Source organism: Poecilia mexicana, unplaced genomic scaffold (genome assembly GCF_051168715.1).
Source record: "Poecilia mexicana isolate PSO_F unplaced genomic scaffold, ASM5116871v1 scaffold_8, whole genome shotgun sequence".
Lineage (NCBI taxonomy): Eukaryota > Metazoa > Chordata > Actinopteri > Cyprinodontiformes > Poeciliidae > Poecilia > Poecilia mexicana.
In genome coordinates, this window is record NW_028263377.1 from 24,016,719 (window position 1) to 24,040,963 (window position 24,245).

Sequence of the window (24,245 nt, forward strand, 5' to 3'; positions counted from 1 at the left end):
TGAGGCAGCCAGTCAGAGGCCTCTTCAAATTGGTTGCGAGATTGACTGCTTCCGGAGATTCTTCCTCCCTACAGCATCACCAACAAATCTGAAGATATAGACGATACAAGTTACTACAATTTTTAATTTAAATAAAGTACTTTTTGAGTTGAACTGAATGAAAATTGTCGATTGAACTTATTTTGAACTTATATTTATTTTAAATTAATTTTGTGATTTAATTTATTAGTTTTCTGATAAAATGTTTGCAGTATATTATAATTTTAAAATATTAGTTCACTCGAGGACATGAAGAAAGAGCAACTTTCATGTTTTTCCAGTCGTGCTCCTCATTGGTTGCCCTGAACCAACGACCCTGAAATTCACACTGTGATTGGTCAGATTTCAATAAGGCGTTTCGGCGGAATCGAACTCACGTTCTGATTGGTCTGTTGGTCTTGTCTGGTAGTTAGATTTGTAAAGAAACGGATACATTAGCGACTCGCTGCAGGGCGCCGCCACCGCCGTCCGTCCGGCATGTCTTGTTTACGGCGGGTTACGAATACAGACCCACGGTTAAGTTGAAGGCTTTAGGTGAGTTCAGCTAACGGTATTTAGTTTTATTTACTGTAACCGAGTGAACCGTCATGTGGTAATATTTCCGCTCATGTTAAAGACGTCAAGGAAAGCTTTGAAAAATGACAGTTCCCGGCTACGACTATTACCTGGTACTGCAACTGATACACATATGGAGTAGCAAAACTGTAGAGTATATATGGAGGTGCAATAACGCTCTGCCTTCATCAAGTTAAAATCATTTAGACATTGCAATTTTACTGTATCTAAGGTGTTCGTAGGAGTATCGAGTTATTTTGGCTTGCTAATAAAAGTTTGAAATGAAGAACATTCCTTCCAGCAATTAAACGACGCTCCATTTTGATCAGACCACCGGTTCGGTTTTACTTAAAAGTCTCACTGAAATGTTGCGGTACCAAGCTGTTTGTGCTATTCACGCAGTTTTATTGAAGTATAATTGAGGTGTTTAGAACCGCCATGCGGTTGCTAGATGCTGATAACTTTTCCTCTCTATTCCTGTGTATCGTAGGTCACTTAAAAACAATAAAACACAAAGAGTTGGAATAAACTTTAATTTTAAACACCAAAAATAAAGATATGCTTAAGAAAAGTTTGTAAAAGCCTTTTGAAAAAGTCTTTAAATGTAATTTTAGTATCATTTGAGCAATTAAGATATGTTTAAAAAATTAGGGCACTCGTCGGCTAATTTTAAATTCCTATGTTAATTTAATTTGGGCAGTTTTATTTCATATTTAATGTGTTCTTGCGTTTTATTGAACTCATAGGAATTAGGTGTTGTAACAACATTGAAAGGGTTATTGTAGATGTTGATGGCTGTGGGCAGGTAAGGTCTCCTGCAGCAGTCTGTATTACAACAAATTAGAAGAGATCTCAGATGTTGTTCAAATTACTGTTCGGTTTTTGTGGACATGTTAAAGGCATGAAGCTGAGAGAAATCCATTGTTGTAGTCTTTTATTGCTGCAGTTGGGTCACAACGGTTAGCCTGCCTTTCAGAGTCGTAGTTCAGGAGTTATTTAAAGCTTTTGAGATTATAATCATCCTAATTATGTAAGGACTTTACATAAAATCAAGAAAATTATGGACAACCCTTAGAAAAAGAGTGTGTCTTCAGTCAGAGGCTTCTTCAAATTCGCTGTTATACAGACCTCTACAGGAGAGCATTCGTACTCACACCCATCACTAGCTACAATAACTCTTTAAAGGATTTTAAGTTATGAGTTACATTTAATTTCTCTTCAGGATCATTAAAGTATTTTTGAATTTGAAAACGATACCCTGTTGCCACGGTTACGCATCATAACAACTTTCTGACCTTAAGAGAAAATCTTTGAAGTTGTACAGCATAAAAAAAATTGACAATGTATTAAACTAGACTTTTTTTAATTATTAATTTTCTTAATGTCCTTTTTCTTTAAGTTGTACATGAAATTTTACAGTTTATATAAAGTATATTCTTCTGTTTTGATTTCAGAATAAACTTGCCATCCCTGCTTTAAGAAAAGTAAGCATCAACTCCGCAGTCTTGGACTATTTTTTTATTTTTTTTTTTGTTCAAATGTGATGCCCTGCATGTTTTTTTTCCGTTTGCTTTGTTTCCGTCCCACGTGATTTGCAGAGACCTGCAGGAAAAGGAGATAGACGCTGAGTGAAAGAGAGCAAATGGGATGTTGACTTTCCCCTCTGACTCGCTCTCCCAAGTAGTTTGTCCAATGGATGAAGATGCTATTCCCCCAATTCCCGTGTGTAGTGCACCCCCCCTCAGCGACCCTCCGTCACCTCTCCTCCCCCTTTCCTCCGTCACCCCCAGGTATGGTTGCTGCTTCACCTGCTGCTTTCTTCTTAGCAGTTCTTGTTTTTTTTTTGTTTTTTTTTTAAGTATTTTTACTAATTTTTTCTTCTTTGCGATAAAGAAAGCTGTGTTCTTAATTGTGCTTTTAGCTGTGCTCATGATGGACCGTCTGGACACCGGAGGAGCGGCCGCATCCAGGACATCAGAGCCAGAACCCCAAAAACGCTGGACTGCGCAGACATCCAGGCTGCCCAGAGACAATCTGGACCGAATCCATCCTCCACAAAGAGGCAAAGAGAAGCGCCAAACATGGTACGTCGATTACCTTACTTAAAAAATAAAATAAACTTATTTTACTTGAGCATTTCTGCTCTCATGCTGTGTAGGTACAAGCATCACAGTCAAATCTGCAGAGAGGAGGAAGAACACGTCTTCATGAGGAACCAAACCAGGTTAGCTTTCTTTCCTTGGTTTCATATAGTTTTAACAGAATCAGCTGATTTGGAACCAATCTGGTCGAGTTAAAGTGTTAAATGTTCTTAATTTGTCTTTTATAAAAGCTGTGTTGTGCTGGTGTGCAGATTAGGAGGAGTGAGGGTTAATGAAGTGATTTAATCCTCCTTCACGGTCTGCTGCATCCGGCATAAACAACCAATCTAGTGTCTTATCTGACCTACTAACAGACTCATGACATTACACAGTCAATTGCACATTCGTTGACTTCATTTCCTCGTTCAGGAAATTTCCTGGTGGGTTTCGAACCAAAGAATTTGGTGCAAAACTTTTAATTTGTTGTAGATGTTCTCTAAGTAAGGCAACATTTGTTTTTATAGTATAACCCGAAAGTCCCAAACTTCAAACCTCGAAAAGGTTTTAATAAAAAAAAATAAAAAAAAACGTGTAAACCAAATTTAATTTTAATTTTCTACCACAAAGCATGAAGTTAAAATATTTGTTTTAAAAATGTAGTAAGCAATGATGTTTGCTGGAAATTTATTTGAATGCTAAATGTTTAATTTTAGCTTTGTCACAGTAAATTAATTAATAGCATGATAAAATAAAACAAGCTCAATCATTTCCATTTGCATAATTTATTGTTTTCTCTGTTTTTCTCTAAAACTGGATGACAAAAGTCTTCAGTTAATCTCAACTAGCCCTTTTTTAAGGACAATTTTGCTTACATAGATATAATTAATTTTATTTGTTGATTTTTGTTTACTTCGGACATTAACAATGTCTTCCAGTTCATTAGAATTTAAAGTTTACCTTCGAGAATGTGTTCTTGCATTAATTTGCCATTTTTACCATTATATTACTTGAAAATGGTCTCAAAACAACCATATTGATTGCAGAGTAAAGAATGAAGTAGTTGGTGCAACCCTTAATTTAAACGGCTTTTCTGACTCCCAGTTTTACGTTCTTTTTCTTTATAATAAGCTGATTTCATAACACTTTTTTAATCTAAACCAAAACAAAGGTTTCTTGCACGTATTAGAGAAACTATGCGTGTTTTACACACACATCCTTAAAAAGTCTGAAATTCATGTATCTAAAAACGAGGCCTTAAAATGTTTTAAATTCATTAGCAAATAAGTAATTTGGACTTAAATATGTTAATCACAGATCTTAATCTTTGTCGTACCAAGTTTTGCACCGTCTGATCCAAGCAATCTCCCTCAATCCTGGGATCAACTGGAAACTGCTGATCTAGGAGAGAAACGTTAGCCCGCTTTGTCCACTTAAACTGGGTTTTAACTTGTGTTTGTGTAAGGGAACGTTCATTAAAATATCGCTGTGTCTGTCTTTACGTTTGAGCCTCAACAAGTTTAAGCTTCTGCACAAATATTCACTTTTAGAAATCAACAAAGTTGTGGGAACATTCATGCACATGTAAGTGAATCCCTGGCAGGTTAAATGTGTTTTTGTTGCAATTAAACCAACAAACTGTTGTGTAAATGTGTATTTATTTGCAGGTTGGGTTTTCAAACAGATTTACAGCAGAGCACCAAAATGAGTAAGTGTGAATTACAACTTTCTTCAGCCTACATGTCTGTGCTTTTCCTCTTGAAAAATGTTTGTTTTTTCTGAAGCCGGGGAAAATATTTACAAGTTTACTGAATGAAAATGTGTTGTTTTCAAAGCAAGAGTCGTCTTTTTTCTAGAACTGCAGCTAACAATTATTTTAATCTGATAATTAACCAAGTAATTAGATGAAAACTGCACATTCTGCAGATTCTCCATTTAACTACTTGGACTTTTTGTACAGCTTTGGCTTAGTTACTGAATTGAGATTTTCTGACATACTTTAGTTGGTATACTCCAATTAACGATATTTGATTACTGAATTAGTTGGTGATTATTTCAATAATACATTTTTTTCAGCCATACTTCTTTTCTACGTCATTCTCTAGGTGGAAAAACTCAAAAAGCACAGAGAGCGAGAACAATGTCTCTCCTTTGGACGAACCATTTGTAGAGCAGACGATGCGAAACCCTGACGATACCAAACCTGGAATGGACGCATGCCAGGAGTTACCTGGAATGGACGCATGCCAGGAGTTACCTGGAATGGACGCATGCCAGGAGTTACCTGGAATGGACGCATGCCAGGAGTTACCTGAAATGGACGCATGCCAGGAGTTACCTGAAATGGACGCATGCCAGGAGTTACCTGAAATGGACGCATGCCAGGAGTTACCTGGAATGGACGCATGCCAGGAGTTACCTGGAATGGACGCATGCCAGGAGTTACCTGGAATGGACGCATGCCAGGAGTTACCTGGAATGGACGCATGCCAGGAGTTACCTGAAATGGACGCATGCCAGGAGTTACCTGAAATGGACGCATGCCAGGAGTTACCTGAAATGGACGCATGCCAGGAGTTACCTGGAATGGACGCATGCCAGGAGTTACCTGGAATGGACGCATGCCAGGAGTTACCTGGAATGGACGCATGCCAGGAGTTACCTGGAATGGACGCATGCCAGGAGTTACCTGGAATGGACGCATGCCAGGAGTTACCTGGAATGGACGCATGCCAGGAGTTACCTGGAATGGACGCATGTGAGGATTTCGCTGGCGGCGACCTCGGTGAAGAAGCCTCGGTCTCGAAGGGATGGGTGATCGGCCCGTTCTTTCAGTCCCTAAAATCAAAGATGGCTAGCTTCACTGAGATCGTCATGACTCCTGTTAAGCTCTTCAGAGCCACCAGTCCTCTGACCGCGGACGACATGTTCGAGGCAGATGGCGCGACTGACGTCGACGCATCGGAGAAAGGCGATAAATTTCAGACAGAAGCACAAAGTCTTGTTGACTCTGTGGAAACAAAAAGTGAGATAAGCACCGCACCCACAAAATCTAAAAAACTGCAGTTTAATGAATCAGTTTGCAGGACAACAGGCGGTTTTGAATGTGCAATAAGTGGGGGAGATGAAAACTTGCCTGACGTCGTGCCTTTGGTTTGTGTTGCTTCCGAAGAAGCCGGCGAACCGTCTGGCTCCTCTTTCCTGTTACGTAAAAGTGCCTCACATGAGTCAGACCTAAATGTTTACACCGCTGTGGAGGGCCACAAAGGCAAGCTGTCCAGCGTAAAGCCACTCTCAAGACGAGACACGGGAAACGGATACGAGTTGGTTGAAATTAAAGACAGAAATCAACTTCAGCTCGACGGCCTCGCCACAAACAAAAGTCCACTGAAGCCTTCTTTTGATGCAGAACAGATGGAGTGCCAACAAATCCCCGAGATGTGTTTAGTGTCAAAGTTTGCAAGAGCAAAGAGGGGGCTGAAGCAGAACTGTGTTTCCCAAGACGATGTGAAGAGGAAGATGAGCATGGCTTCAGGAGGCGACGTGATAAAGGGTCCAAGAACGCAGAGAAAGAGAGGCGCAGATGAGACGATGAAACAGGATAATAAAAGGCAGGTGGCATCGACAAAAGCGACCACAAAAGCAAAAAGTGGACAGGACAGAAAGGGTTGCCTGGAGAAAAGCAGCAGTGAGTCACAGAACAATTCAAAGTGCAAAAGAGCCAAGCCCAGTAGTTCCTGCAAACGGCTCCCGATTATATCCAGCGATGATAATCTTATGGATGTGGAAACTACCGTGCCTAACCCGATTGCAGAACAATCAGCGAAGAAGCGGTTGTCTTTAGTTCTTGTCCGTTCTGATGAAAAAGAAATCCCACACGTAACCAAGTGTGGGAACGCAAATAAGAAACAATTAAAACGCAAATCGCCAAATCACACGAGTTTAGAAGTGGAGAGCAGTTTGGTGTCTGCCTCGTCGCATGATGGGCTGGAACCGGTGAGCATGGGTTTTAAAAGTGAAGACGCATCAACCGGAGGAGCGAACCAGCCGTCCAAGAGACTCAGGAACAGCCTGAGGAGCGCCGTTAAGTTCTCAGTGTTAGCCGAAGAGCAAGAGAAAACCAAAGAGAGCCAGTCAAAAAATGGCAGAGGTAAAATCTCCACGGACAAAATTATTTTTGGAAGTGATCCCCATCTTTCTCTGGTCGATTCTGGACTCTTGAACGAGGAAGATAAATCCGTTATGGAAAATGAACAGAGGAGTTCTGCTGCCATGACGGGCGAGACTTTTCTCAAAGCCTCTGAAATCGGTAACTGTAGTCTGAGGCCGAGCATCAGGCTTGCTGACGCGAGGCGAAGGAGGAAAGATCCCCAAAGGAGGAGATGCCGGGTTCTGCATAGCAGGATGTGTAAAGCTGAGGAGGGGTCCCGGTCCGTCACAGTGGAGGACGCAGACCTGGCTGCAACGCGCATGCGCTCTTCAGAAACCAACGTCTCCAGGCGACTGTCGCGCAGCTACTCATGCCCAGACGTTCTCATCCTCCATCACGACGACTCGCCCTGGGTTTCCCCTCCGCATTCGCCGCACCACCGGACGCACTCTACGCACCATCACCATGGTAACTTGACCTCCCACGCTCAGAGGTCGCTGCGGCGGGCGCGCCGACACACGGTGTGCAGCGTGGAGGTGGAGAGGGAGATCGCCCCTCTCTGTCTTCGGAAGGAGGTGTATCCGTCCAGAAGATCTGCTTCCTATGACCCCATGACCCACAACCTTTCACCTGCTCACGTACATTCTCCCTGCAGCTCCCTCACTGCTCTCGCCTCCTGTTTCCTTTCAAGCCCTCTCGCTTTCCTTTCCAAGAAATCTGACTGCAGGGCAACTTCTGCCAACACCGGCACTTCCAGTCGAGTTCCCTCGCCGCCCCCTTCCTCTTCCTGCTCCACCGCTTGGCACTCCCCAGGTTTCACTTTAGGATCTAGTTCTGCTGCTTCCTTGGATCCCAGGTGAGGACGTTTTCTAATCTCTGCACTGCAAAAATACCAAATTTTACCAAATATTTTCACTCTGGATTCTAATCAAATATCTTAGTACACTTGAAATGACACAAAAGTAAATTTTCAGCAAGATGTATGAGTCATTAATTCCCAAATATTGATGAAAAAGGGCTAGTTTCTCTTATAGCAAGACATTTTTCCCATGTTATAGGCAAAACTAACATTTTTCATCAATATTAAAGAATTACTGACTTAAAAGTGACTTATTATGCTTCCTTGAACAGGTTTATGGCTATACAAACATGTTTCTAATTTTTTTTGTACAAAATTATTCTTATTATGAATGAGATTTCAGTCTGCTCAGTTCTGCCTATTTTGAGCTCCTTTTGAATTACAACTTCTTGTCACTTTAAAATGAAATAATATCAGTAAGACTAGGTGGACCTCCACTTGGGTTGCTAGGTAACGGGCACAATTCCTCTGAGGTTGCTAGGTAATGGGCGGAATTCTGCTGGGGTTGCTAGGTAACGGGCAGAATTCCCCTGGGGTTGCTAGGTAACTGGCGGAATTCTGCTGGGGTTGCTAGGTAACGGGGCAGTGACTGCTGATTTGTGACTTTACATTCCAGAAGTTTTTGAAACGGCTCATTTTCCAGACACACACAAAAAAAAACATGAACTTATTGCCCAAAAACAGATGGGTGGATTTTCTTAAGCACTTGGGTTATTTTTTGGACGCAGTAGAAACCCAAGTGAAAGTACAGAAACACTCAAAATAGGCAATTTCCAAACAAGCTTCTAAATCTTGCTGAAAAGTTGCGTGTAAGGTTAGCTTTGTCTTATTTCCAAGTGTAATAAGGTATTTGCACTAGAAACTAGACAAAAATACTTGGAATAAGAAGTTGTTTTTGAAGTGTAGAACCTGTTCTGTTCTGATATCGACTCTGGACTCTTTCAAGTGAGAATCCGGTGCCATACGAGGCGGCGAGAAGGCAGCAGAGCGAAGAGGAGGATGATGGCGAAGACACCAGCTCCTCCAGTCAGGAGTTTGAAGACGCCGGGCTGAGAGAGGAAAAAGCTCTGTCTGACTCTGAAATTAGAGTATGTATGTTTTGTTTTTTTTAAAACTTGAATACTAACAAGTAAGGCTGAAACTCTCAATTATTTTAGTTATTGACTAATCTATTGATTATTGAGATTAATTGGATTTAAAAAAAACTTGGCACATTCTGCAGACTGTTTTGGATAATATTTGGATTATGTTAAAAATATTTAAATAAATAAATTTAATTCCTTTCTTAAATGAGAAAATATTGTATTGCATAAAATGCAACAACACAGCATTTGTTTAGTGTATTCTTGATAAATCGCAGCTAAAATTAATTTCAAATGTGAAATCTCTGCACTTTCTGCTGACTAACATCAATTCAGTGTAGAAGTGACCTGTAGATTACTTAAGAGGACAAAACAAAGTTGTTTTTTATCGTTAATGGAAAATGTATATATTTATTGTACAGTTTTGGCTTAATTACTGTCATAAATATGTTGTTTTTTCAGCAAATGGCTTTTTTTAGTCTGTGTGCTTCAGTTAACAATTAATCTAACACTAAATTTGTTGACGATTATTTCAATAATTGATTAATCATGATTCATCTGATTAATCGTTCCAGCCTTAATGACAGGCTCTGAAAAGTTTTCACACTGTTGCTAAAATGTCAGGATTTTGTGACATAAAGAAATGAGAAAATTTTAAAAATGGAAAACATTTATTTTAAAATAACTGATTAAATTCCTCAACATACTTTTTTTTCTCACCTTATTTTTAACTTTCTAGCTGAAGGTTTTATGTGAAAAGTGACTTTAATTTAAATCTATTAATAATTTTTCCCCTGAAGTCTAAGAGTAAGCTCAGAACATGCTGCTGTCATTACCATGTTTTAATGTGCATATTGTGATTTTTATTTATTTATTTTTAAATATTATCTTTTAAACATTTTATTATGGAATTGTGGCCAAAAGTTAAAAATTTGTCTTAACATGTCAAGAAAAAGATACAAGGAAAACATTCGATCCTTTACAGCTTGTCTGTAAACGATGGCTTCATCTAAAGGACATAAATGTTTCCAAGATCCTATTTAGGTAGCTGGATTTTACTTCAGGGTCATAAAATCATCTAAAGTAGCAGTAAGGTGTGAAACATTTGTGTAGGAGTGTTTGATTGGGTCACAAGTCCCTTCTGCAGGTCGTATAAATGGGATGTTTTTGTTAAAGGTTGTCAAGAAACATGAAGAACAAAAAAAGGTTTCGTCCATCCGGATTCGGAAAACGTTGCCAAAACCTCAGACCAACCTGACACCTATGGGTCTGCCCAAACCAGTCCGGTACGTAGAAACGCTGAACGCATTTTACAGAAATAAGTTGATTCACACACATTATTATAGTTTTGTTGCGTACAATTTTTCTAAAATGAGCTTTACATTTTTTGAGTTTTTGAGTCAATTTCAACAAAGTTTTCATTCATTTTTAACGATTTAATTCTCTTTGAGTAACAGTTTTTATTACTGTACATGTGGGTCAGGCATCTGATTAGATACCTGTTCCTATCAGCCATTTCATAGTTTGCCAACAGATCATTTATTGGTGCCATTTTGTTTTTAGTTCAGAACCAGACTGCCACTTTATGCTGTTGATTTGACTTCAGCATTTACGTCCAAAAGAATCTTTTATTTTCTGACAATTTAGCAGAATAAAGTACCTTAATGCCACAGTATGCAAACAAAGTTGAACAGTGGCTCCCTGAGAAGCTTTGGGTTTAAAATAAATCATGATTTATGTTGATTGTTCTCTTTCTGTGTCTCATCAGGGTGAAGAAGAAAGACTTTAGTTTGGAAGAAATTTACACCAATAAGAATTTCAGCAAACCCCCGGAAAGGTAAGAACAAATCATGTTTGTTTTGTGTTTTTACATAGAAAACATTAATCCAGTGACGACACTTAAAGGGGATATTTTGCTAAATTCACATCTTGTATGTTGTTTTATTTCCATTTGACTCTTAACTGCTTCTAAAAACAACCAAAGCACTTAAAAAAAACACACAGACGTTTTTTTTTTTTTCAATAAGCTAATGTTTTTGGTGTCTGGAAAATGAGCCGTTTGAAAAACTTCCAGATTATTAAGTCACATTTGACGTTACTTAGCAACAACACCACGCCTAGCGCCGTTACCTAGCAACCGAAGGGGAGCTCCAGCATGTTTGGTCAGCTGGTTTTACCGCTTTATGCGCTGTATTCTTGTTGGTTATGCAGGAGGCTCCACTTCTGCTTTTCTAAGATGTACAGTTGTATAATTGCGCATCTGTTTGCAGCCATTTTTACCTGCAAGTGTAAACGCTGATTTTAGGGGCGTGGCCAGCAGCAGATTTAAAGAAGATGTTACAACAGCTGATTGTGAACTGAACAGACTCAATTTTAATGATCTAAGAATGATTTGGTGCAAAAATGAAATGAACATGTTTTGCGTAGACCTATCCTAACCTGTTCAAGGAAGAATAATTGGTCACCTTTTAATGTGCATCTTCAAAGACCCGTCCATGTCTTCTTTGGAGCGGAAAAACCACAGTATTTATAGCTCTCTGTGGCGTGTTTGTGCAGCGACGAGCCAGAACCGCACCAGAGTCATCTGTTTAAATAACTCCTGATCTGCTCTTTGAGCATGCTGCCTTTCTGAGCAGACTGCTGGGAGCTTGTCGTCATGGGTGGGTGTGTTTTTATGTAGTCTCTAATAAATAACAGAAAGTAACTAAACAGAAGTGCTGCTGAAGGCAACTCCCTCTGATGATAGCAGCTTAAGGAAGAGCAGCTGATAAGTGCCAGTCTAATCTGTCTCATATATTCACCACAGACATAATGGCACATAAGCAGTCGTGTTTGTGTTGTATAATTACTCGCATAATAACCTATTTTTAACACGAGGAGCAGCTGTAGTGACTGATTCTTTCATGGTGATGTAATTCATCTCCACTTATCTCAGATTCATGAAGGCAGTTTTTGCTGCCAGGAGTGACTCATGCAGTTGTTGGATTTACAGGATAATTGCTTTTTCATGAGGGGCTGGATTGGTTTTGATTGCCTTTTTCCTTAATTAGTGTTGTATGTTTGACAGTTGAAACCATTTTTATTTTCTCTCAAGTTAAATCAGATCAAACATCTCCTGTTTTTATGTCAGTTATAATTGTCAAACTTAAATGCCACTAAAATGAGCAAGTAACTATTATTTTAGTAAATGATTAATCAATTGATTCTGATGATTAATTGGATAAAATTATTTTTTAGAATATTTAGCCTTAAAACTTCAAATATATGGACTGGTCTCTTTAAAATCAACTCTGAGAAACATGATGGTTGGACTTTCCCGTCACGTTTAGTTGTGTAAATGGATAAATCTGGTTGCTTTTTGTTTTCTGACATCTAAAACTTTTAAATGTGACTGAAATTTGCTTCTGTTTTTGTTTGATCAAAGACATTTAAGCTGATAGAATAGTCAATTAATCGTCAGATTAATCGTTAGAATAATTGTAACAGTCAATTAATCGTCAGAATAATTGATTAATCGTCAGAATAATTTTTAGAATAATCAATTACTAAAGTAATAGTTAGTTTCAGTCCTAATGCCATCAACTGATTTGTCTTTCAGCCGCCTGGAAACCATTTTTGAGGTGCCGCTCAACCGCAAGAATGGGTCCGAGTCCTGGTTCGGCCCGAGGCGTGTCAAACGGTTTTTGGAGTTCCTAGAAGTGGGTGAGGCCAGAAAGCCAAAGAAACCTCTGGTCGGCGTTGGGAAGACGGGCCCGTCCTCATCCAGGCCGAGACGAGGCGGCTTCCCCAAAGACGAGCCGTCCCTCAGCGTCCAGGATGTGGACTCCCTGCTGTGCTCCAAGCTGGACGAGTTGAATCTGTGGCTGATCCACGATCAGAGCGAGGAAAGAGAAACGGACAATGCTGTTCCTGTAAGTGCGATCATGACGTAATGTCGCGCCGGTCCGTGTTGAAATGTTGTGGAAAAACTCCAGTTAAATAAATCTGTAGCATTTGTAGCCTGCAGCCTGAAGAAATGTACATTATAGCACAAAAATGTCGACTTGGAGAAGTTATTTATACACATTTGTGCAGATTGTTTTATTTATTCTACAGTCAGACTGCTCGTATTGGTAAAGCTCCCACAATGAATAAAACAAATTCTCCGTGATGTTCTGTACAGTATTATCACTCGTCTTTCGATGGTTCTGATCTCTGGCTTGTTCTGAACTGAAGTATTCATCTCCTTGCAGCATCTTTGAGTTATAATGGCAGCTATTTGTTTCTCTATTAAAGGCTATAGATATGTATAACTTTTAAAGATGCCAGCGAGAGATTTGTATTTACAATAAACTTTGTTTGTAAAATTTTTTTTTTTTTTTAAGTGTACAATCAAATAAGTTTCCAGCAGCTTGGACTTCGCTTTACTCAGCTCAGGGTGGAAACCGATCAATTATTTGGGTTTGAATTTTCCCACCTATGGCCTCTTCTTGTTTTTCCCACTGAAGTGCATGGAAAAGTGGGCGTGTCAACGACCAAGTTTATACGTTTTTGTGTACATAAGTACATTAAACTGTAGCTGTTTGTTGCTGTAAATGAGGTTGCCTTAACTGTAAAACTTTTGTGAGAATTAATCAGCCAACTTGATGTTTGAAAACATGTTTTATTATAAAATACATCGTTTGTATAAAAGTACAGTACATGTATACATTTAATAAAAAAATTCAGGTAAAGTAACAATGCAATAATGCCAAGATAATGTCATTTTGAAGCACTGCCATAATCACCGCTATGCCATTTGTTTTTATTTCTCAAAGCCCAAAATGTTTTATCTACTCTTGTATTTGTGATTTTAGTATATACGGTAACAATTCACAATTTTTTTTTAATAAACTATATTCAGGAATGAGTTGTTACAGAGCTGTATTTAAAGGTGCTTTTGAAAGTTTATTGTCTCTCATTGCGATTTCCACTAATTAAACCTGATTAATAAACATCCAAGTATTCAGTTTTTCTGAATGTGTGGAAATCTTCAGGAGAGGTTAAACTTTTCAAATTGTGTCAAATTTAAAGGCAATGCTGGGTTTTAGTTTCTTTTTTTTTATGAATCCGTCTGTATGTTAAATATCACAGGGTATAAAAACATGAAAGCCGTCCGTTTTGTTTCCGTTGAATACTGGAGAGATAAAAGTAGAGGTTGTAACTTCTAATGATAATCATCACAGCTTTGTTTTTGTTACTTTGCTCCATAAAATACAAAGTTGTTCACAGAATCGTTTTGTTTTTTTCTGCCGAAGTCATTTAGTCCTTCAATGTCAGAAGATATGAGACGAAAACTAGCAGCACAGGAATTAAGATAAGGATCCCGAACAACGTGACAATGGAGATTATGCCGTACTTTTTCGCCTCTTTTGAATACTTTAGCTTTTGTTTTCTGTTCTTCTGTTGGTCAACCTGAGGAAAAAAGAAAAACAGGATTAGTCACCAAAAGCTGTTTAAGACACCCAGCAGGGCCGGTCCAAGCCTTTTTGGGGCCCAGGCAGATTTGAATTTGGGACAATTTCAAATTGCAGGGACGTGAAAGTGGCGTTTTAAATATTTGTAGTTCTTAATTGATCCAAAATTTTGAGAAATTTCTGTAACTTTTCTGTCCTATTATCAATATTTTAGTGTCAATTTCATCAACATGTTTTTATCAAATTCAATTTTGTTTTTTATTTTTTATATCTACGGTGCTGTAGATATTGTGAAGCAGTCAGCTGGGGTTGTGAATGTGCTGTATAAGTAAACTTGGACTTGACTTTGACTTAACTTTCACAACAGTCACGATAAAAAGTTTTGCTGGACGATAAATTATTACGATAAGTGATGTTGTTTTGAGACTATTTTCAAGTAATAAAATGGTAATAATGGTATAATAACCAAGTACATTCTCCAAAAGATCAATAAACTTTCATTTCTAATATTTAACACTGGAACTGGAAGACATTTTAAATATTAAAAATAAATAAAACAAATAAAATGAGAAAAAGGACTATTTTTTCACATTTACATTTCATGTAAGATATGAACCCCAATCGCTACAAAAATGAACTAAATTACTTTTATCTTCTTACATAATTATAAACAGTTGTAATTAACAATGCTACTGTTGTGGGAGCCTTGAGAAGAAAACGGTACATTGAAGCCTTCAGTTCTTCTCCCACAATTTCACAGTAAATGCTACAAACTGTGATGGAAAAGACAAAACCTAGAGTGGGAATGGCATTTAGTTAGCGTTTACAGATCTAATTCACTGAGCTTGAACTATTTTGTGAAAGGAATAAGCACAAATTTCAGTCTTAAAATGGCAAGGATCCTGATTTATTTTCATAGATTATCTCTCTGATACTAAACTGTGACAGCCCAGAGACAGTTTCAACAAATATGTAAAAAATATCTCTTATAAAAGTTACATGCTGCATTATTAGTAGTAATGCTGTTGAAAATGGTCTGAAAATGACAATATTATACTTTATTGCAATAACTTCTGTGAACATCCTGCATAGAGAAACCGAAACCAACACAAACTGGATTTAAAATGTAGAAATGAACCCAAATGAGGAGTACCTGGAATGAATTTTCCAGTGCTTTGTATCCCACACAGGAGCAACCGCAGATGATGCTGCAAATGGCCAGTTTCCTGTGGTTGTTTATATTATCTTCGTCCATACTTTCTTTGCTGTGGTCCATTGTATTGTGATCTTCAGCTGATCCAGGTACGGAATTCAGTGGCACATCTATCTTTATATCTTCCTGCGACATATCTGCAAAACAAGACAAGTTTTTCATTTACACTGGCATATAGTAATTCTCCTAAACCAGTGGTCCCCAAACTACGGCCCGCCTCCACATTTGGTCCGGCCCACTGAACAATATCAAAGAGCATTTAGATTTTTTTTCATATACCGTATTTTCCGGACTATAAGCCGCTACTTTTTTCCTAAGCTTTGAACCTTGCTGCTTATAGTCTGATGCGGCTTATATGAAGATTTTTCTTCAACCACCAGGGGGCTCTTTAGCAGGAAGTGAATCATTGGAAGTCAAAATTGGAAATAAAAGAAGAAAGCACCCATTAAAACAGAATTAGGTTTCAATAGGTAATGGAAATTTGAGAATGTTGTTGATCAGTTAAATAGCATTAAGGGGGAAAAGAAGATTTTTCGTTTTTTTAAATAATACTGGGATCATTATGAGAATTTGAGGTATAGATATTAGGATCCAGTAGATGGCAGTATTGCAACAATAATGGATGCAAGCTGCCTTTGAAATCTTAAGAAGAAGAAGGTGCCCATTTTCATTTAGCACATGCTAGTAGCAGACATGAAGGATCAGCACTTTCACTGTTACAGTTTCCGTTCGGAAACTTCCGTAATCAGTTCAGTTAAATCTAAACTTGGCAACTTTTTCTTTTTCAACCGTAATAAATGTGATATTCAATTGACCTGTTATGACTCAGATTTTGGGTGTCCGCCCCTCTGCTGCTGCTGCATTGCTGTGGAAAACCTGGAGCGGCAGAGATATCTGAGGCTTATAGTCCGGAAAATACAGTATTTATCTCATAAATAGTGTTATTTCCTGGATTTTTTCTGTGAAGAACCCAGAGAGGGTTATTTGATTGTGCTTTCTGGGAAACAATACATTTTTACATTTAGGCTCCTGCAATCGTCACACTTTTTCTGTTACAAACTGACTCGCCCCCCACCAGAGAAGGGAAAAGTTATGTGGCCCTCACAGGAAATAGTTCGGGGACCCCTGTCCTAAACAGTCGATTTTTTTCATGTCATTCCCTCTGATCAATATGCTTAAGTTGCATTTCATTGTCTTCTGCAACAAATGAAACGAGTCATGATAATTTTGAGCATGTTGCTCAATGATCATGGGAGTTTTTGAAGTCAGGGAGGTTTCGGTTTGTCACATAAAAGTACCTAAGCACTGCAACAAGATCAAAGAAACAAACAAAAAAAGCGGACAGACTTGAATGAAACAGCAGCCTGCTGGGCTGGTATGTTGTCATGGTAAAATTGAAAACATGAAATTCAAGTTAGTCTTTAATCTGTGCTTCAATCGGACACTGACTCAAAGGAATGCCAGTGTTTTGTTGTTTGTTTGTTTTTAGTTTTAGGAAAATGTTTCTGAACTTGTGTAATATTAAACAGTCATGTGAATCATTTGTCACGAGAGTCGGTAACGTGGTTTCCTTAAATGTAGCAATGTTTTTATTACCACATTACAGTGGCGCATGGTGTAGGGGCGCCATGACAGACGGGGCGCCACATTATGGTGGAGCCAAAGCAACAAAGGAGGAATTAGTTCTTATTTCACTATTTAACATCTAAAATGTGTCAGAAAGTACATTGTTGCGCCCCTGATTAAGCATTCCTCTAATCAGGCTGTTTTATTATTATTATTATTATTATTATTATTATTATTATTATTATTATTATTATTATTATTATTATTATTATCTGATTTTCTATTTAAAGTTCCAGTTAAAACACAAACCTGGTGATTTTTGACAGGAATCCCCTTCTGATGTCCAATCAACAGATCAATAAAGCAGGATCGGTGATTCTCTCCTGAAGAAAACAAATGTATATCTTAAATACAGCGGTGATTTATTACTCCATTACAGTGGCACAAAAAGCAGGTATATAGGGGCGTCGCAATAAAGGGGCGCCACATTAAGGGAGCAAATTGTTTCTCGTTGCAATTTCCTGTATTTATCGTCTGTTAGTGCGCCTTTAAAGTGTCAGAAAACATATACTATAATGAGACCTTTTTTTAAAAAAAAATCTGATTCTCCTTTTAAACATTCAATTAAAACACAAACCTGGTGAGTTTTGACAGGGATCCACTTCTGAAGTCCAATAATCAGATCAATAAAGCAGGATCGGTGATTGAGCGATTCCTTCTGCCGGTTAAAACCGATCTCCGTCTTCTAATGGGTAAAAATCTCAACTAGTGAAACCAATCGACTCCTCGGACGGTATGACCGGAACCGGGACTGAAACTGTGTGAACCCTCCACGCCCTCTTGGCTAGACTTTTCTCTCCACGTACACTTGTCACACTTTTTCCCTCCCTTGAGTCTTCCTTTACTTCCTGTATTTGTTGTCAGTGGCTGTGATAAAAAAAAAGCGAACTAACAGCCCAGTTCTACCCGGTTCACATTCCTGAGGCAGCCGCCGAGGTGTGTCGGTACTTGCAGCGCATTAAGGTGAGACAAAGTTCTCCGGATTGCCTCAGTGAGGTTTAAAATTAAACATTTCCCACTCTGATGCGAGTTTTTCCACTCTGAAACTGGTAGATTTTCCTAGTTTCTCTTCTTCCTTCTGCTCTCTAACCTATAGAGATAAGACACATTCACACCCCGTTGACTCAGTGATGACAGAAAGCACATTTTACGCAGCTGTTCATCGGGTAAACAGAGCAGGGAGAGTCATCCTGCTCATTAATGATTGCAGCGGAAGGACCAGATTCCTCAAAGTCGCGTAGAGGAGTCAGTTTAGGGCCACTGACTTTTTCCCCACAGCTCTGTTGGTCTCAAAATACAGACTTTTTAGAAAAGTAAAATAAAATTCTGGCTTTAATCTCAAAATTCTGACTTTATTTCTTGGAATTCAGATTTTAATCTCAGATTTCTGACCTTTTTTCACCTCAGAATTCAGATTTTATTTGTATGAAATCTGACTAATTTCTGGATTTTGACTTTTCTTCTCAGAATTCAGATTTGTTTCTTTCAAAATTCAGACGTTATTTTGAGAATTTTCACATTACTTTCAAAATTCTGACTTTTCAAGAGTTTTGCTGTTAATCTCAAAATTCTAGTTTTGATCTCAAAATTCTGACTGTTTTTCCTCAGAATTAATTTTTTCTCGGAATTTTTACTTTTCTCTCAGATTTTTGACTTAAATCCCTTAAACTCACAATTCTGACTGTTTTCCCCTTACAAATCTTTTTCTTTTTTTTCAGAATTTTGACTTTCGTCTCAAAATTCTTATCTTAGTCTTAATCCATAATAATGCAAAAATGTATGCAAAATCAAAATGGTGTCATAAAACATAGACATAAAGCATCACCTGCCTTCTGAACAGCGTGTGACTGACTATTAATCATGACATTAACATTTTTTTACACAAAGACGTTTAAATAACTTGTTTCCCCCCTTAAAGAATGCGGATTTAATAACTAAATAGTCAGGTCGTCCTTTTCTGATTTTATTTTATATTTGTGTGAGAAAAATAGAAAAAACAGAACAAAATTCTGTATTGGGGAAATACTATTTCCACAGCACTGTAGAGAGGGAAGCAAGTATTTTTGAGGAAGTACAACCTGGTTTTATGGTTAGACAGATGATTTATTTATTTTTTTACACCTCGTTGCAATGCCACTGTTTCAACTCAGAAAAATAATTACAAGTAAATAAACAATTAATAAAAAAACAAAGGGGAAAATTCCTAAATAAATTTTTAAAATACCTATTGTGTACTACATTAATTTGTTCATACTTTTACAATTAACGAGAAAAATTAATAAAAAATCCATAAATGTGACTCGCAGAATAACAGTAGAAGTTTTTACATTTTTCATTTAAACATCATAAGTCATAAATTTGTTAAAACTCTAAATTTCCAAAGAACTAAAAGCAAAAATACTCAGCCGGGCATACAACATAATATTAAGGGCAATAAATTAAAAATACAAACGTTTTAAAAAGGATGTCAACTTAAACGCATTTTTAATCTACACAACGGACTTTCTAGTGTAAATTTGTTTAAGCGACATTTGAGTGTGTTATATTTGGCTAATAAAACAATATTATTACACCACAATAAATATAGATGTCGATAAAAGCATCAAATGTATCATCTTGGATTGTTATAGTCGTAAAATGGATCCCTTGAGCCTAAATATGCAACGGAAAACTTGAGTTTGTGTTTTTTAAGCCCCGCCTTTTCTTCCAGATCCACCAATGAGAAGTTGAGTAATAACGAGCCCGGATGTAAACACGGAAGTACCCTGAAAGAATTGAAAGACACGTCGACAGTGAACCAAAACACTCTCCTTTCATCTAAATCACACTAAATGTTACATATTCCTGTTATTAACAGATTTTAGTATCTTTATAATTCACACTGGTGTCTCCAACACACCAACAATGGATAAAAACGGAGGTTTGGTGTTAGCTACTGAGAGATACGGCAGCGGACAGACTTGGAAATATTCAGTAAGTGATGGAGTGATGAAGAGGACGAGGGATGGGAGTGAAGCTGGGTTAAGGAGCCACTCAGTTGTTGAACTCTTTAAAGTAAGCGTCTTTTATATTATTATTATTATAATTTTTTTTTTATTTTTTTTTTTTAGTTCGTTTAGTTTATAAAAACTAAGATTTTGACGCTGTAACTGTTGGTTTCAGAGCGTCTTTCTGCCTCAAGGATACCCAGAAAGTGTCAGCAGTGATTATCTTCAGTACCAGTTCTGGGATACTCTTCAGGTACAGTAAATATGTAAATCAATACAGAGGATCCTATGACTACTTTTGGGTCGTTATAGATATAAAAAAAAGTTTAAATTTCTGCCAAAATATTCAGAAAATTTGAAAATAACATCAGGAAATTTCTACCTTCAAATTAAAAAATTCTTAATTTTAATTTTTGAGACTCAGAAATTTCCAAGTTTTCTCAAGAATTTCTGAAAATTAGAAATGAAAATGTTTCTTATCTTTTCTGAGATTAATCTCAAAATGTATGAGGTTTTCTTCAAGCAAATTTTTAACTTTTCAAACTCAGAAATTTTACTTTTTTGTGTGTGTGAAAATTTCCAAGATTAATCTAAACATTTTCAAAGTTTTTCGGTGGAAATTGACTCCTCCCCGTCTACAATGCCATTGTAGGTATCCTGAGCTACCAGATTGAAGTTTTTTTTTTAATTTCCAGGCTTTCTCCAGTTCTCTGTCGGGGACTCTGGCCACTCAGGCTTCCCTCAGAGGTGTTGGTGTTGGAAACCAGGAGGCGACTGTAGCTGCAGCCACAGTTACCTGGTTATTACGAGGTGCAACTTTAACATAAGCAACTGTGAAGATAACTTAATAATCATGTCATCAATCTGTCTTATTATTTAAAAGTGTGTGTTATCTGCAGATGGAACTGGGATGTTGGGAAGAATCCTCTTTGCCTGGAGGAAAGGGTCAGTTATGATTTGTGTTTTTTGCAGCTTCAATAAATCTTTTTAATGCTTTAAATAATTTTTTCTACACTTCAGGAGTAAGCTGGACTCAGAGGCTAAAAAGTGGAGGTATAAATGAAAATTAATATACTTCTATGATTATAGCTGTCATTGTCATATTGATTTAATGTTGTAATTCCTTTCCAGGCTTTTTGCTGATGTTCTCAACGACATTGCAATGTTCATGGAAATCTTGGCTCCCCACTTTCCGGCCTGCTTCACTTTGATAGTTTGCACTGCAGGAATATTCAAGGTAAAAATAAAGTATTTACACCACAGAAGCATCTGCTTAGTTTGAGGTTCTGTGAGATCGATATTTGCTATTATTTTATTAATTATAATAATAAATGTTTTATTATTGTTGCAGTTCTTAAATCTCCAGATAGATATTTCTGATTATTTGGGCTTTCAAAACAAAAGAACGTTCTGTCTGAATCCTGGGATTTCTGACACGAATGGGACTCAAGAAACAAACTTGTTTTCATTATAGATAAACCTGCAGAATTTACCGATTAAAACATAAAATCTGTTTTGTCTTTACCCGTTTTGTTTTCTTCAGTCTATTGTTGGCGTCGCCGGAGGAGCAACCAGAGCTGCACTCACTGTTCATCAGGCGCGCAGGGACAACATGGCGGATATCTCTGCCAAAGATGGCAGTCAGGTAATCTCCCCTTTGGAAAAATGTGAATTAAAATGTAAATCATGTTCTGATAGGATGAAATCAAAATGCAGTAAACCAGCTCTCACTGCTGGAAAGTCTTACTTACTTTGGGTGAGTTAAAAAAAAACAACTTCATTGTGAAAAGGCAGCAATTTTTTGGATCAATTTATTTCCATGTCTCCTATTTTTTTATACTTTTCATATACAATAAAAAAAATTAAAATAATGGGGATTTTTTTGTCACTCTGGGCTTAAAAGTGTCTTTAGTACCAGCAGTATTTTCAGTAAGGCTACATTTTTAAATTTTTAAATTAAATTAAGTTCTTTATTTTATTTTTTTAAAATGTAGTTATATGGTTTGCTAAGCACAAGTGTTTTGTATTTTGTTTAATTTATTTTTTGTCACTATGGGCTTAATGAATAAATATTTTTAAGACCTGCAGTGTATATGGTTAAACCTACATCTCTTTTTTATTTTTTCATTAGAGTTTTTATTTTATTTCTTAAATTTTCTGTCATACTTTGTATTAAGCACTTATTTATTTGTTTATTTACTGTCATTATGGGCTTTTTGTTAAATTTCTTTATTGGCCTGATGTAATATTTTAAACTTAAATGTATTTTAATGATAGAGCTACTAAAATGAATGAAGTTTTCAACAATATCTACATAAATAGAGTAACATAATAAATAAAGTTTGTTTTCTCTCATGTTTTCTGCAGGAGACTTTGGTCAATCTTGCTGGTTTGCTGGTCAGCCTGTTACTGATTCCTCTTGTCACTGATAACCCAGTGTAAGTTTTGACGTTATTTCCAACTTTTATACACGTTTTATCTTTTTAAAAGTTGAATAATTCTTTACTTTGTGTGTTTCAGCCTGACCGTCTCCCTCTTCTTCCTTTTTACTGTCCTTCACCTCTTTGCCAACTACAAAGCTGTGCGTTCGGTTGTCATGGAAACCTTCAACGAGGCGCGGCTTTCCATCGTGATGCAGCAGTATCTGAAGGACAGACGAATCCTGAGTCCATCTGAGGCGAATCAGAGAGAACCCGTATTCCTACGTATGTCAAAACTTTATATTTTTGTTTTGATTTTTAGGTGGTTCTTGTTGTGTTATTAATATTTCTTTCATATTTTCAGAGTTTGGAAAAACCACACCAGTTAAACTTGGCGTCAGGTTACAGGATGTTGCTCAGAGGTAACTCCAGAAATCATTTTTGCTAACACAGATTAAAACTTTAACTCTGTTTTGACTCATTTTGTGTTTTTTTTGTAGCCCAGAGGAACTGAATTTGGCTTTAAAGGAAAACAACATGCCCTTCCTGTTGGGAATCAGAAACGGTATTCTACCTTTTTCCACTGAATGACTCTTCGATTTACTAAATTTTAAATATTTTTCAACCTTGTTCTGCTTGTTGCAGGCTGCATTTGTGTCTGTTTGGGAACAGACGCATCAGTTCGTGATGAAATCAGAGCGATGTGCCAGGCTGCATGTGTCAGCAACATGCTGAGTTGCCCAACCGCTTTGAAACCAACGCAGCAAAGTGAGTGAGCTTTTCTGCTCTGCATTTGCACAAGAGTTGTTTCAATGCTTCATTAAATACACATTGCATTTTTATTCTTAATCTAAGATTTGTGGGAAATTTTGCACGAGAGTCAGAAGCAGATGGACGCACATTTCTCTCCATTCCTCAAAGGTGAGCTTACACAAGTTTGAGCTTGTAGTTTGTGTTTCTGTGAGTGTGATTTGTTAATAAATCTGTAATATTTAGGTGTTAAAGCTGCAGGATGGGACACAGAAAGGACTTTGTTGGACTGGGATGAGTGGCGAGTGGAGTGGAAAACAAAGAACAGCTGAGCTGCTTTTTTATTTTATTAAATGTCTGTATTTCTAAATGTTTTATAATTCATTTAAAATGAAAATGTAACAGCTCTGAGACATTGTGGAAGCATGTAAATATTTTTGTATAATTTCTTAATAAAAAGAATAATTAAACTGTCGGTTTCTTTCTTCTCACATATATTTAATCTGCCCCTTAATCATAGGCATGAAAATATTTTTTTTATTTGTATTTTTTAATGTTTCGTTCGAATAATTTTACAACTCATGTTTACAAATGAATTGGATGCACAAATTTGAAATCATGTTGGGTTTCCTGGTATCCTAACAGACGCAGACCCATCATTTTTTTTAGTTTCCTGAAAGTAATTCAAGCAATCAGTTGTAAGAATAATTGATTTTAGCTTGTATTTTATAATTTCAAGCTAAGCTTATAAAAAACGAGTTTATGCCCAGAAACCAGTCAATTCAAAACTCACAGAAAATATGCTAAAGGTTTGTTGATTGTTATACTTAGTGTTATTGAAGTGCAACTTGTTTTTTTTTTTTTTTTTTGTTGTTGTTACAGTTGCAAATTTCACTTTAAACATAAAAATTCTCTAAATAAAATTTCAAAAGAGTTTACATTTGTATTCAATTAATTCACACGGGTGCTTATAATTACTTTCGCTGTGCAGTAAAAAAAAACAACATCATATTTTAGCCACTAGGTAGCAGTGTTACAAAAATACAAAAAA

General features: G+C 37.1%; 3 protein-coding genes across 5 annotated transcripts; 2 read left to right on the forward strand and 1 right to left on the reverse strand.

Annotated features, from left to right (window-relative positions):
• Positions 1 to 459: 459 nt before the first annotated feature.
• On the forward strand, positions 460 to 14,015 carry prr14 (proline rich 14). 2 transcript variants are annotated; one of them, XM_015006642.2, is made up of 11 exons: positions 460 to 573; positions 2,049 to 2,078; positions 2,193 to 2,384; positions 2,516 to 2,678; positions 2,753 to 2,818; positions 4,340 to 4,380; positions 4,778 to 7,678; positions 8,628 to 8,769; positions 9,940 to 10,049; positions 10,532 to 10,600; positions 12,362 to 14,015. In XM_015006642.2, exons 3-11 carry the CDS (start codon positions 2,242 to 2,244, stop codon positions 12,693 to 12,695), a joined length of 3,969 nt encoding a protein of 1,322 aa, XP_014862128.2. In that variant the 5' UTR covers positions 460 to 573; positions 2,049 to 2,078; positions 2,193 to 2,241; the 3' UTR covers positions 12,696 to 14,015. The 2 variants fall into 2 exon arrangements, with proteins under 2 accessions (XP_014862128.2, XP_087863867.1); XM_088007741.1 differs by having other exon boundaries at positions 484 to 573; positions 2,049 to 2,384.
• LOC106929604 (uncharacterized) lies at positions 13,386 to 18,120 on the reverse strand. The gene is made up of 4 exons (XM_088007744.1): positions 17,615 to 18,120; positions 17,287 to 17,360; positions 15,352 to 15,548; positions 13,386 to 14,196 (listed from the first exon to the last, which is right to left on the reverse strand). The coding sequence occupies exons 3-4, from the start codon at positions 15,544 to 15,546 to the stop codon at positions 14,044 to 14,046; spliced, it is 348 nt and encodes a 115-aa protein (XP_087863870.1). The 5' UTR covers positions 15,547 to 15,548; positions 17,287 to 17,360; positions 17,615 to 18,120; the 3' UTR covers positions 13,386 to 14,043.
• Positions 17,904 to 23,664, forward strand: rusf1 (RUS family member 1). Of its 2 annotated transcripts, XM_088007742.1 has the most exons (15): positions 17,904 to 18,000; positions 19,895 to 20,091; positions 20,200 to 20,277; positions 20,720 to 20,834; positions 20,924 to 20,969; positions 21,045 to 21,077; positions 21,156 to 21,261; positions 21,568 to 21,669; positions 22,392 to 22,462; positions 22,545 to 22,729; positions 22,809 to 22,866; positions 22,945 to 23,009; positions 23,090 to 23,212; positions 23,300 to 23,365; positions 23,441 to 23,664. In XM_088007742.1, the coding sequence occupies exons 2-15, from the start codon at positions 19,942 to 19,944 to the stop codon at positions 23,524 to 23,526; spliced, it is 1,284 nt and encodes a 427-aa protein (XP_087863868.1). In that variant the 5' UTR covers positions 17,904 to 18,000; positions 19,895 to 19,941; the 3' UTR covers positions 23,527 to 23,664. The 2 variants fall into 2 exon arrangements, with proteins under 2 accessions (XP_087863868.1, XP_014862127.2); XM_015006641.2 differs by lacking the exon at positions 17,904 to 18,000 and having other exon boundaries at positions 19,017 to 20,091.
• Positions 23,665 to 24,245: the final 581 nt, after the last annotated feature.